The sequence below is a fragment of the Parasteatoda tepidariorum genome, chromosome 4 (genome assembly GCF_982258835.1).
Source record: "Parasteatoda tepidariorum strain Cologne lab strain chromosome 4, Ptep-v5.0, whole genome shotgun sequence".
NCBI lineage: Eukaryota > Metazoa > Arthropoda > Arachnida > Araneae > Theridiidae > Parasteatoda > Parasteatoda tepidariorum.
Genome location: NC_141758.1, coordinates 52,503,752 through 52,516,501, shown reverse-complemented (window position 1 = coordinate 52,516,501; position 12,750 = coordinate 52,503,752). Strand labels below are relative to the sequence as shown.

The 12,750-nt window shown below is 26.7% G+C and overlaps 1 protein-coding gene across 1 annotated transcript; it reads right to left on the bottom strand.

Annotated features, from left to right (window-relative positions):
- Positions 1-7,504: 7,504 nt before the first annotated feature.
- Positions 7,505-12,082, bottom strand: LOC107440058 (uncharacterized). Its single transcript, XM_016052836.4, has 2 exons — positions 11,927-12,082; positions 7,505-9,561 (listed from the first exon to the last, which is right to left on the bottom strand). Exons 1-2 carry the CDS (start codon positions 11,936-11,938, stop codon positions 8,962-8,964), a joined length of 612 nt encoding a protein of 203 aa, XP_015908322.1. The 5' UTR covers positions 11,939-12,082; the 3' UTR covers positions 7,505-8,961.
- Between the last annotated feature and the right edge of the window lie 668 nt (positions 12,083-12,750).

Below are 12,750 nucleotides of genomic sequence, written 5' to 3'. Positions count from 1 at the left end.
TTGATAATTGATTATGATATATCGATAATGTTTAGATAAGAAATTAAATATTGCAAAGAAAGACATCGATTGCAATTTCTTGTCAAATCAATTTATAATTTTGTTTTTGATGAAACTAAAAAAAAAATAAACTCAGTGGCACTACAGCCCATAGAGGGCCAAGACCTACTGTGTCCATCTCAGTTTTCTTGATCTTGGACTCTGGGGTGCAGGAACAGATATTTTGGTTAGGTGGTCAGCCGAACGCGGAACAGTTCAGTTCCCAAGCATGCTTGGTACTGTTTTTGATGATGTTTTGTTTTTGATGATGGCGAATTAATTTTGTTTAATTGTGTTTTACACAGTAAGAGTAGTTTTAAAATGAGATATATTATGTATTAAAATTAATTACGCTTAATTCTTCGGTACATATCACGTAAATACAAATACAGTTAGGAATTTTACCACACATCTTATCCTATGTTTTTCAATGAAGCAATATTATTTAATGGGTAACATTAATGAATACTAATTTTCAGTTGAGTCTATTTTTTTTATCAGACTTACTAGTGAATATTTTTTGAAGAAGTGAATGGGAACATTCTTCTTTACTTTTTCTGTATTGTTTGAATAAAATTATTCAATATATATTTTATTTAAGTTTTTTTAGTCCATTTTCGAAATATTATTTTTCTTTTCCATTCCAATTTTTCACATAAATGAAGGAAAATAATTTTCTATTGGAACATTTTTTTAAATTTTTTTCCATACGTAAACGAAAAAATTGCTAAGCTCATCATAAAGCATCGGAAATATATTGAATTTCAAAACCTTTAAAATTTAATTTAGGATTATGCAATATTAAATTTAAAAAGAAATAATGATTTATCAAATTAAAAAGAAAAAGGAAAACAGATTTTAAAGCAAAAGCATAAAAATTCAATCTCTGTGATTCTTTTTTTAAATGAATCAATAACATCATGTGCTTAGACGAAATTTTATAACGATAAAAGTTTGCTTTAATAAAAATACTCTTCATTAATATTTAAAGAAAAAATTAAAATTCAAAATTATTTTTTCGGCATGCATATTTATGTATGGAAGAAACTAATACCAAGATAAAGTTTAAGTGTACAAGTTTGAGTTTTATGGATTAAATGTCACGTCATGCAAAAGTTATCGCAACATTTGAAATGAATATGTATAAGTTATTTGCAAGTGTTGATAGTGTAATATATACGAATTCTGCCCCTAGAAATATTATTTATGGGAGAAAATGTATATCATTAGGATTCAATATTCAAGTGCTATAAATTAACACCGGTAAAAGATATATTTTTCGGAGACTATAATCAATGATAATTTATGCAATTAATAACGCCCCTTTTTTGGCCATACTTGCCAGTGAACAAGTTTTTTCACGCGCTTATGTCATACATTAATAGAAAAATAAAAATTAAGAAAAGTTTCAATTAAACAAGTTTTCAAAGAAAATAATTAATTTGGATTGCAAGTTAGCATTAATTTGGATTGTAAGAAATACGACATTATTTATTCAACTGATGACTGCTTTTAAATATCGAATTAGATTAAATTTATAAGATTTCGAACGACTGTTCATTTATATGCTAACAACATACAAAGAAAAGGCATACATAAAAAGAATTTTACATTCTCCATATTTCTGGCGCACACCATAAATATTCAATGCATGCATCCATGGTCAGCTGTGAAGTCAGTAGCTTAAATATTCAACTCCGACTCCGGAGTTTTCTCGGATTCGGACTTATACTTTACCAAATCCTAAGAAAGTATTAACATTAATATTAAGTTTTTTGTTACTTTTAAATTATCAGTTGAAAAAACAACTATAAAAATAAATATAAATTTAACACTTGCGCGACAAAATTTGAGAATGAAGAAATTGCTTATTTAATTTGTAACAAATTTTTAAATACAGCGTACAAAGTACAACATACCTTAAACGTACAAGGACCGGTGAGTCGTAGAAAGATATTTAAATTTTTCATTATTATTTTTCATTTCCTACTATAAATATTTAAAGAGTGCATCCATGGTCAACTGTGGAGTGGGTATTTTAAATGTTTAACTCCAAAGTCTCTCCAAAACTTCGACTTTTACTCGACTAAAATTCTACCAAATCTCAGAAAATTAAAAATATTATTGTTAAGTGTTTCCTGATTTCAAAATCCATATTTATTTTTCATGTACGATTAAAGAAAACTTTACGTTATTTAAAATAACATTTTGTATTATAATATAACATTTGAAGCATACATGTCCCAATTTATAACTTGAACAATTATACATAGATTCCAAAAAGTCAAAATTGGGGTCAATTTGTAAGGAGAAAAAATAATTTGGTAAAATATCCGCAGTGTAGGGACATTTCTTTTAAAAAAATCTAATTAATGCAATAAAGAAATGTGTACGGTATTTAAATAATTTATGTGGAAATTTCTCCGCTCATAAGGTAATGCATGGTTTATCGAAAATTCTTATTTTTAAAATTATAGTTTCCATTGCCACACTTTTTTTAAAGAACGCAAAACTGAATTATCAAATTTTATCGCGTATTATAAAACCATATTTAATTATTAGTTTTATCAAAATCATTACAAAAAACTTCGATTACAACTACCGGGCCATTTGTTGATCCAGAAATACTAAACTTGTGCCAATTTTAACCATTTATTTGCAAATTTTTCCAGTCATAATGGCCATTGAAATTGAAATATCATTAAATTTTCCTAAATAAAACATCTAAAAATGTGCTTTTCTACAACCAGGGAAATTTGAAGTGAATAATTTTGTATATTTGTGTTCAATGAAATAAAAATAAAATTTTAAAAAGAAATTAAAAAATTTGAAAATTTAACAAATTTTAAAAATATTAATTTTAGAAAATGAAACTATCTTTAGCACATAGAAACGTTAATTCGAAACTTTGGATGCTAACTTTTACTGTGATATCATCTATTGTTTAAATTGTAATTAGAAATAAAAATATAGCTTAGAAATTAGACTTTTAGAAACTGTCAATGTCCGAAAATGTTATATTCTCAATTACTGTAAAGTACCGCTAAAAAAAGAAGAATGTTTTACTGACAAACATTTATTTTATACCTTTCTTTTAATATAATATTGATGACAACAAAAGAAATCTGGCTCTTTTTGCTAATTAATGATCATATTAGATGATTTTTATGACCAATAAGAATTCATCGACAAAAATGAGAATCAGTTAATGACCATATCGTTTTATGAAGCATTAAGAAATGTATAAATCCTTGCTGGTAACTGTGCCATGCACTGTAAAAAGTTCAGTATAAAAATACGGTTTAAAATATAAGCCCACTTAGTGCAGCATACGTAAAAGCCGTTTTACGATAAAATCCCTTTTTACAGTATTATTTACAGTAATATTTATTAAACAATAGTGATTCATTACGGTAAAAATCTCAATATATCAGGTTTTTCCTTCTATAAATTTTTACGGTAAAATGTTAGAACACTCAGAGTACCGGTACTTTTTACTGTAATTTTATCCAGAATTCTTCACAGTGCAACAGAGCACGAAGTGTTTAAGGAAATTATTCTACAAAATCATTTTCGGTTTTCAAAATCGGTTTTCCTTTCTCAAAAATATCTTCGATTTTGAAGTATTGTTTTGGACTAAATTTAATCACATTATGACATTCTTTTATAAAATGTGCCATTGTTCCGGAAATGTTTATAAGTTGCATAAGATACGTCTTGCAAAAATATTATGACAGTGTCTTCCTATGCTACATTATTAGAAAGACATAACATTAATTACTTAGTTTTGCAATTACTCATTTACCTTATTTTATTTATTTACTTTCGAAAAATAATGGTTCAAAAAACATTTTGATAAAAACAAACTTTCTTTAAAGACCTCACTTGTATAATAACTCAAATAAACCTGAACAAAAATAACGAGGGAGGGGAATGCTTAATATACGCTTATAATTACCATAATCTATCAGAGCCCCAGGTAATAATTTACACATGGGTTAATCACAGGGAAAACTTCTTTTTTTTATTCCACACTTTCATTGTTCTTTTCGAAACTTTATTCGTTATCGTTAACCACGTACTCGGAGCAGCATCGATAGCTTTTCGAGGTTGCTTAATTGGTTGAGCAACCTTGATGCAATGTACGTTTACTTGAAGAATTTTATGAGCCTCTGCTATTTTTAAGAAAAATAATTTTTTTTTGTTCTAATTATTTTTCTGGCGTAAGATGAGGCCTTTTATGCATTTAATCAAGGTGGATTGAAATTTTGTTTGTGTTTTAAAGACTCTTTGCATATAATGTATAATAAAGTAAATTACTAAATTCTAATTATAAAAGGGAAAAGAAAATTCGTGCATGTCTTTCCCTAATATTGTATAAATTAATATTAAAATACGTAAGCGGGTCATAAAAATGGGAAAATCTCGCTTATTAGTTTTTATGGTAAATGGAATGAATTATAAAAGGTATTATCATACTTTGAATATAAAATATATGGATATATTTATTAATTTTCAGCGATATTAGGTCCAGAAAATTGGGGGAAATGGGCTTTTCTTTCTTTTTCTTTTAAAAAAAAAGAACTTTTAATTATTTTATACTTAAGGACAGAGCTTTTTTGTTTTATATTCCCTTAATTCATCATCAGTTAAACTTTGTATCTAAAATACTAATCATAAATATTAAGTACGCGAAAATTTATAAATACTGCATTTTTATTTATAAAAAGAATTTTTTTTAATGAAAATATTTTCATATTCTTAAAATGTAACATCATTTAAGCTTATAGTAAAATATATAATGTTTTATAAAAATTATTTTGTATAAATTAATGTCGGAGTACTTAAATTGAACGTATAGAAAAGATAATCTGATTATTTAATTTCATTGTATTAATTTTAAAAAATTATAAAATTCTTCATGCATTTTAAAATTTGTTTACAAAAAATTAACAAGAAAGCTTAGTTATAAAAGAAATTTTCCTAACATACAAATTGAGTTTAATTTTCATGTCGTAATGATATTTATTCTTCTATTAGGAAGGTATTGACGTTAAATTGAAAAAAAAAGTATAGTTAAAACTGTTCACCGTTTTTTCTGGCTCTATAAGCAAACCGAAAAGCAAGAATATTTTTAGCAAAGTGCTTTGGTAATTATTTAGGTAAAATTAACAATACAGTATGGTTTTAATGTGTGTGATAAATGTTGGTAAATGCGGTATCATCATGACTTAGAGCATGGCATAAAAACTATTCCTTCGGATAAATTTACTTTTCAGTTTTATACCTTATACTGAATGTGTGGTAATTAAGAACTAAGTTAAAAAATCTGAATTTTTAGTATACCGTTACAATGTGATTGAAAAAATTGATGAAATGATGGTTTATATATTTACAACATTACATTAAATAGCCAGCATTAAATAGCCAACTAGTATTTAAAAAGTGCATAAGAATGGCTTTATTTATGCTATCATATCTGGATATCTAGCGAGAAATGAATGCAGAATAAAATAAAAAATAATGATATTAAAAAAAGCATACGATGCGTTGGTAATCTTTCACATAAATATTTGCTTTGCTTCTTTTCAAAAAAGAAAAAAAATTAAAATCATTTTAAATTATTTGAATGGTTGAAATCTTAAATTATCTGTCTAAATATAAGTTATTAATACATACAATTTTCTCTTGTGTCATGAAAAAATATTTAACTTCGCTTTAAGAAGTTAAATATTTTTTAATGAATTTTGCTGAATTTGAGATTTAGACACTTAAGCTTCAATTTTAATGAAAGTTTGGTAAATGAAACTAAATGTAACTAAAATCTGTAACTAAAAATGAGTATTATAATTATATAGTATCTTCTAATAATCCTTTAATATCCTGCCTTTCCTTTAATAATCCTTTAATATCCTGCCTTTCCTTTAATAATCCTTTAATATCCTGCCTTTCCTTTAATAATCCTTTAATATCCTGCCTTTCCTTTAATAATCCTTTAATATCCTGCCTTTCCTTTAATAATCCTTTAATATCCTATAGGAAACTGCTTTTTTCAATGTGCCTTGCTTTTCTTAATAATTCTTCCATTTTACATGACATATACTCAGAAAATGTATTAGGACAAGCACAGTTTAGAGTAGTTTTTCTCTGCTTTGATAAATAATTATTCCTTTACCACAATTTTTACAAACGAACTCGAACTTTAGTATGCCAGCCGACCGGACTAGAGCTGACCTCACGTCTGAAAGGACCTGGGTTCCAATTCTGGACAAAGCATGAATGTTCTCTCATTCGTGTGGAAGCAACGTTGGCCCACCTAATATGGTGCCCCTTAAAGAGTTGCCGCCAAATCTGCCGTATTGATACCTGATTGACGAGTGTCAATTGGGTGGGCATTGTTGTTGTTGTTGTTTATTTACGTCGCACTAGAGCTGCACAATGGGCTATTGGCGACGGTCTGTGAAACATCCCTGAGGATGATCCGAAGACATGCCATCACAATTTTGATCCTCTGCAGAGGGGATGGCACCCCCGCTTCGGTAGCCCGATGACCTGCACGCGAAGTCGAGCACTTTACGGTAGAACAGTTTAACGAGGACCAATACCGCACACCCTCGGTCCCTACGCAGGCTGATCCAAGTGGTCACCCACCCGCACACTGACCGTAGCCAGTGATGCTTGACTTCGGTGATCTGCTGGGAACCGTGTCTTAACGATCAGTCCACTGCGTGGGCACTGAGAAAAAATACTTTTGTATGCCTGAATAAATGTGTGCTAGAATCTTTAAATTAGATTTTTGATCACTTTTCACCTAACTAAAGCATTCAAATTCAGCTTTAAGTTTGATAAAAGTACCAGTTTCAATATATTCCTGACAGCAGCATGTGGAAGTTATACCAAAAGTTAGACACCTTGAAAAATCTCCAGCTTTTTTTTCTCAATAGTATCTATTATTTCCAAGTGCGGTAAAAACAAAGCCTATTTGCTTAAAGTCAATTTCAAAAATTGCACTGAAAATCTCTTTTTACATTAATATTTAAAATTTTATCTTGCTGTATAGGAAAGATATCTTTTGAAAATATTTACTTACTTCACTCACTCTAATAAGTGTGACTTTTTACTAATTCATAAAATTAAAAAAAAATTAACTTTAAAATACAAAATAAGTCTTTCTTCTTCCAATCAAGGAGCACAGTTTATAAAAATTTATGCATTTTATTATTCATATTTTACTTTTAGAAACTTACATCAAGAGTTATTTCAAACACACTTAACTTAATAGCAATAAAAAGTGGTTTTTTACCAACTCATTCTTTTAAATCGCTTAAATCTTGAAGTAAAATTTTAATTTCTCCAAGAGTTCCCATTTAAACTTAATAAATAAAAACATTCTATCGCTTGCTCTCTTAACTTAAGCTTTCTTGATCCTACTGCAAGTTCGTTAAACAAATAAAACAAAACTGAATACAAAACAAAATGATTTTTATTTTCACTGAATTATTGAAAATTACACAAATAGATCACAGTTGTAGCAAACCAAAAGATCAAAGAATGATTTTTTTAAATCACAGTTATGTTTCTAAAACAAAATTAGTCTCTTTGCAATTGATAAATATGCACTAGCATATTTAAATGTAACAATTTAAATAATTTTTTTTTATTCTACATTTGGCACAGCACATCTAGATTGGAAATTTTGTGATAATGCATACAAAAAGATACTTAGTTTTTTTCAGGAGACTAGATATTTTAAATCATTTATGAGATTTTTGCGAAAGGAAATACAGAAAAATAAGTCCAAAGTAATTTTAATAAAGAATAAAAGGAAAAATAGAGTCTTTGGCTTAAAGAAAGAAAAATAACCTGGAGTCCTGGGAAAATAAATAATGCACAAGTATTTCCGTTTTTTGTTTAACGTCTTATAAATTTGAAATAGCTTGTTCATTGCTTTTAATGAGCTTCTGTAGCCTTTTTCTTTACCTGGCCCAATAAGCTTTGATAGAAAAAATAGTTATATTCTCTAATTAGAAAGGAATATTTTATTCGGGCATAAAAAAACAGTAATTTCCTTCTTGGCGATTTTTTTTTCTTAGTGCTTTTTCTTCTCAAAGAAAAACGTTGCGATAAGCTATCGGTAACGATGATATTAGCATTTAAATATTAATAAGTTGTTTTTATAAGAGAACGTTTTTTTAGAAAGAATTAAATCTTGATATTTTTATTTCTTCTAAAAAATTTAAAAAATATTTAGTATTTTAACCTCTACAATTCAAACTTACAGAAACTGAAAAAAAAAAGTTAAATGTTTATCAAGAATTTTTAGCTAAAAAATTCTAGGAAATTAGCATGAGATATTGTTTAGTACTTTACGTTTTCAATACGGATAGTTAGAAAAAAATAAAATGAAATTGTGAATATTAATATTTTATTTGCATTTTGTTTAATTTTCTTTTGGTAATTACTCCATATTTAATGCCTAACTATGAAGTAGAAAAAATGCATTTCATTTGAAAATTTTAATTTTTCTTATAAATAATTAAGAATCTATTTTAAAAATGTCAGTAATTACTTTTAAACTAAATTTGATTACAGAATTAAATTTACGTAATTTAATTATAAATCGTAAACTCAAGTCTTAATATATGACGTCTCATAGGAATTAATTTCTTAAAAACAAATTTTTTTGTGCGTCAGCTCTTTTTTACTTTTCTTAATTAAAACTTATTAGGCTAGATTTTTGCTCTGATTTAAGGATAAATTTTCTATTTAAGACATATATTATAATTCTTGAAATCAGTTCCATTTACACAGTTTGAAAATTTTTGAAAGAAACATTATTCATAATAAATTATTAGCACCAAACATTTTAAGTGAGAAATTTAAATAGTATATCAACAAAACTTTTCAAATTGGTAATGTTTTTTAATGATAGCTTCCAGCTCCATATTGTTGGTTATCACCGTATGCACCTCCATATCCTTGCTGTGCTGGAGCTGCCTGCGCTGGTGCTGCATGAGCTGGTGCAGGTGGTGCTTTGGGGATACCGTCTCCTTCAACCTTGTAACCATCCTTACCTGCAGTGTATCTGATGATTCTCTGTTTACCAGTTTCATCGACGTATCCGTAAGCTCCTTTAACAGACCCGTCTGGAAGTCTAGTTTCTTCTCTGAAGCTCTGGTCTTGACCCTTTCCAGTATCGTAACCAAACTTGTAGTCTCCAGCTAACTCAGCACCAATGTTGACATAGTGAACTGCAGCAGGTGGTGCTACTGTGCGAGCTTGTGTACTTGGAGCATGATATTGGGGTTGGGGTTGATGTGCTGGCTGCTGAGGTTGATATGATTGTGGTTGAGGTTGATAAGACTGTGGTTGAGGTTGATAGGATTGTGGCTGGTAAGCAGGAGCTTGGTGTTGAGATGGTTGTGGTTGATATGATTGCTGAGCTTGGTATCCCTGTTGGTGTCCTTGTTGTTGGTATGGGTATTGAGCGGTGACGGATGCCGCCAAAGCCAGCACAGTAATCTATAAATAAAACGATTTGTCAGGAAAAATTCTTAACTTAATTCTGTAAGAGAAATCTCTTTATACACTAATCTATATTTTTCTTGCATAAAAAATAAACATTAAAATTAGTTTTTGCAAAAATTACTTCGTACCAAAAATATATTCTTTAAATTTCAACTATAATGAAGTATAAATTCACAGTTCAAAAAACTGTAACCCATCTAACTATTTTACTTCAAAGGAATAAGTAATTAACGGAACATAGAACAGTTATTAATCTCATTTCTAAACGTGTAATAAAATATACTTTAACACATAATTTTATATTTTAGTACATAACTGTTTCATATTTTCACTACCAAATCTTTGTACAAAGCTCAGTAACTTCATTTTCTTTATAGTTTTCAGGGTTACATTCATTATTAAACTATTGAAAACTCAATTGTTTTGTTTTGGTGAATGATTTTTAATCAATTTTTTTTTTTACAAAGTGTTATTTTATTAGTCATAGTTTTGAGTATGCTGCGAAAAAATTAACCCTTACCTCAAACTGTGTTTAAATGTGACAGCTAAATGGTTTGAAATGGGACAGAAATGATCGAACATTAAAATGAGGGTAAAAAAAACAACAATCAATAATAAACAATAATAAAACAAATAATAACTAACAGCAAAAAAATAATTTAATAAATAGAACCCACAAAAAACCATTACTTTGTTACCTGAAACTTTAAGATTATGATTGAGAATCTCGTCTAAAACTGACAAAATTTGTTTATGGTTTAATTACTTTTTAATAAAAATATAGAACTATGTATAACTACTAGACAATTCCAAATAATAAATATAATTAGTTTTTTATCATAAAAATTATTTAATTCATTGCTTCTAATAAAATAAATATTATAATTGATTACTCAATAATTATAAAAAATGATTCGATTAGATTCCTCATTTATTTTTATGGAATTAACATGATGTACTATTAAAATATAAAATTATAAAAATTATTTGCAACACAACCATTTGCTTTCAGTTTCTCATTAAAAAATAAATACAAAAACTGGATGTTTTACTTTTGGCTTACTATTAATTATTTTTTAACTTATTATAAATGAACGCTTTATAAATATTATCCTTCATCACCCTTTATTTTTTTTCTCTTAATATATATATTTCTTTAAAAGAGAACAAAACTTGATTTTTTCTTGGGCAAAGCCTGCTTGCTCTAAAAGATATCGCTATTTTTTAATTTTTTACCATTTCTATCTTATTTAAACTTCTATATCTTATACTAGTAGAATTAATATATATCCGCTTATTTGACAATTATGCATAAAATATTATGACTTTGACACAAGAGAATTAAGATTTTAATTTCCAGAAAATATAAAATGCTTAATCAAATCATGATAAATGTTTGGTACACTTACTATAAAAAATAATTTAAGCTTCAATGTAATTATTTTCAAATTTAATGCTTAGAATTCTAACGTCGGTAATTTATTACGTTTCTAAAAATTTTTCAATTAGTTAATAATTTAATTAAAAACAGAAATTAAGAAACGGTATTATTTAAAATAAATGAAAAGCAAATATTTGAACAAAAGACAAATAAGGAAATGTTTGCTGCTTAATTAAGCTTTAACACAACACTTTTTACATTTTCAGTTTCTTTTAAATGTAAATAAGAAAAAGTTTTTTGTTTTAACTTTTTAAAAAATAAACATTATTATTTCCATTAAATTTTCAAAAAATATTATCAAACTATTTTCTACTTTTCTGAAAAACAAAAATAGAAGAAAATTTTCACTGTCAAAATGTCTTAATAGTTAAGATATAGTTATAAGCAGTAACTATAAAATATAGTTATAAACTATAGTTAAAAGCAGTAACATATATAGAGGTACTTTTTTACATTATTGCAGCAATGACATAATTGAGGGGTGGTTTAAGGGAAAATATTAATTACAGTTTTCAAATATTGATGATACTTAATGAAAAATATTAGAATATAAAAAAATTTAATGTGCTGGTTATTAGAATTCAGTTATTAGGCGAAAACTCTGACAGAGCTAATAAACTAGTTAATGAAAACAATATTTAATATAAGTGTGTTTAATCTACCAAAAAAAATATAAATATTTGAAATATATATTTCATTTGAAAGCAATATAAATCTATTCCAAATTTTGAACATAGTTACAAAAAATCAGAGCAATATATCGAGTAGGAATAAAAAAGAATTAAAAGTTAAAATAAAATTCAAAATTAACACAGTTCATTAAAAACTCGTTCGTAAAATAATCTTAAGGTGCTTAAAACGAAATACTAGTTAATATTGTTTTTAGTAAATAAACTGAACGCAGTTTTGATTACTTACAAAAGCTATCATCTTTGTAAAGTTCCAAGAGTGAGTGAAAGATGTATGTAGGGCACCCCTTTTTATATGGATGAAAGGCGAAACTGGAATTTACATTTTACTTTTTATTTGAATTTTTCTTCCGGAAAAGAATGTTTTCTATTGTAAACTATCGACTCGAATCAAGGGAAATAGCGTATATTAAGTATTTAAAAAAAAATAATAATAAATTCGATAGAGATTTGAAACCTGTTTCTATGGAAGAAAAATGAAGTAAGTCAAGCAAGGTCACGTGAACTGGTTAAGGAAATATTCGTTGAATGATATATTTGTTATTTACGATAATTTTGTGTGTGACTGAATTTATCATTTATTAATCCCTCAATTTACAAACTTTAATGTTTAATTAATATTGCAATTTGAATAATAATAAATCATTAAATTTTAAAATAAATCATTAAATTTTAAAATTAATTTTATTTTTGAAATTGAAATGAACTAATGATTTATTTTTGATTGAATCTTTTCTTTTCTTTTATAAAATGAATATTTTGAATATAGTTGATTAATGCTTAATTGAAACCATATTGTTCATTCATAATCTTTATTTAAAATTAATAATTATTATGAATAGTTCATGGTATCCTTATTTAGAATTATTTATGATTAAAACATAATTAACAAATTTTATTTTCATATTTTAAATGCAAATTTTATTCTTGTTAATTTAAAACAGCTCATAATCCATGCATAAGTTAAAAATAAAATGATTTATAAAATCATATTCCATTTAAATTAAATACATATAATTAATATAGTCCACTAGATTCCAGAAAAATTTAAAA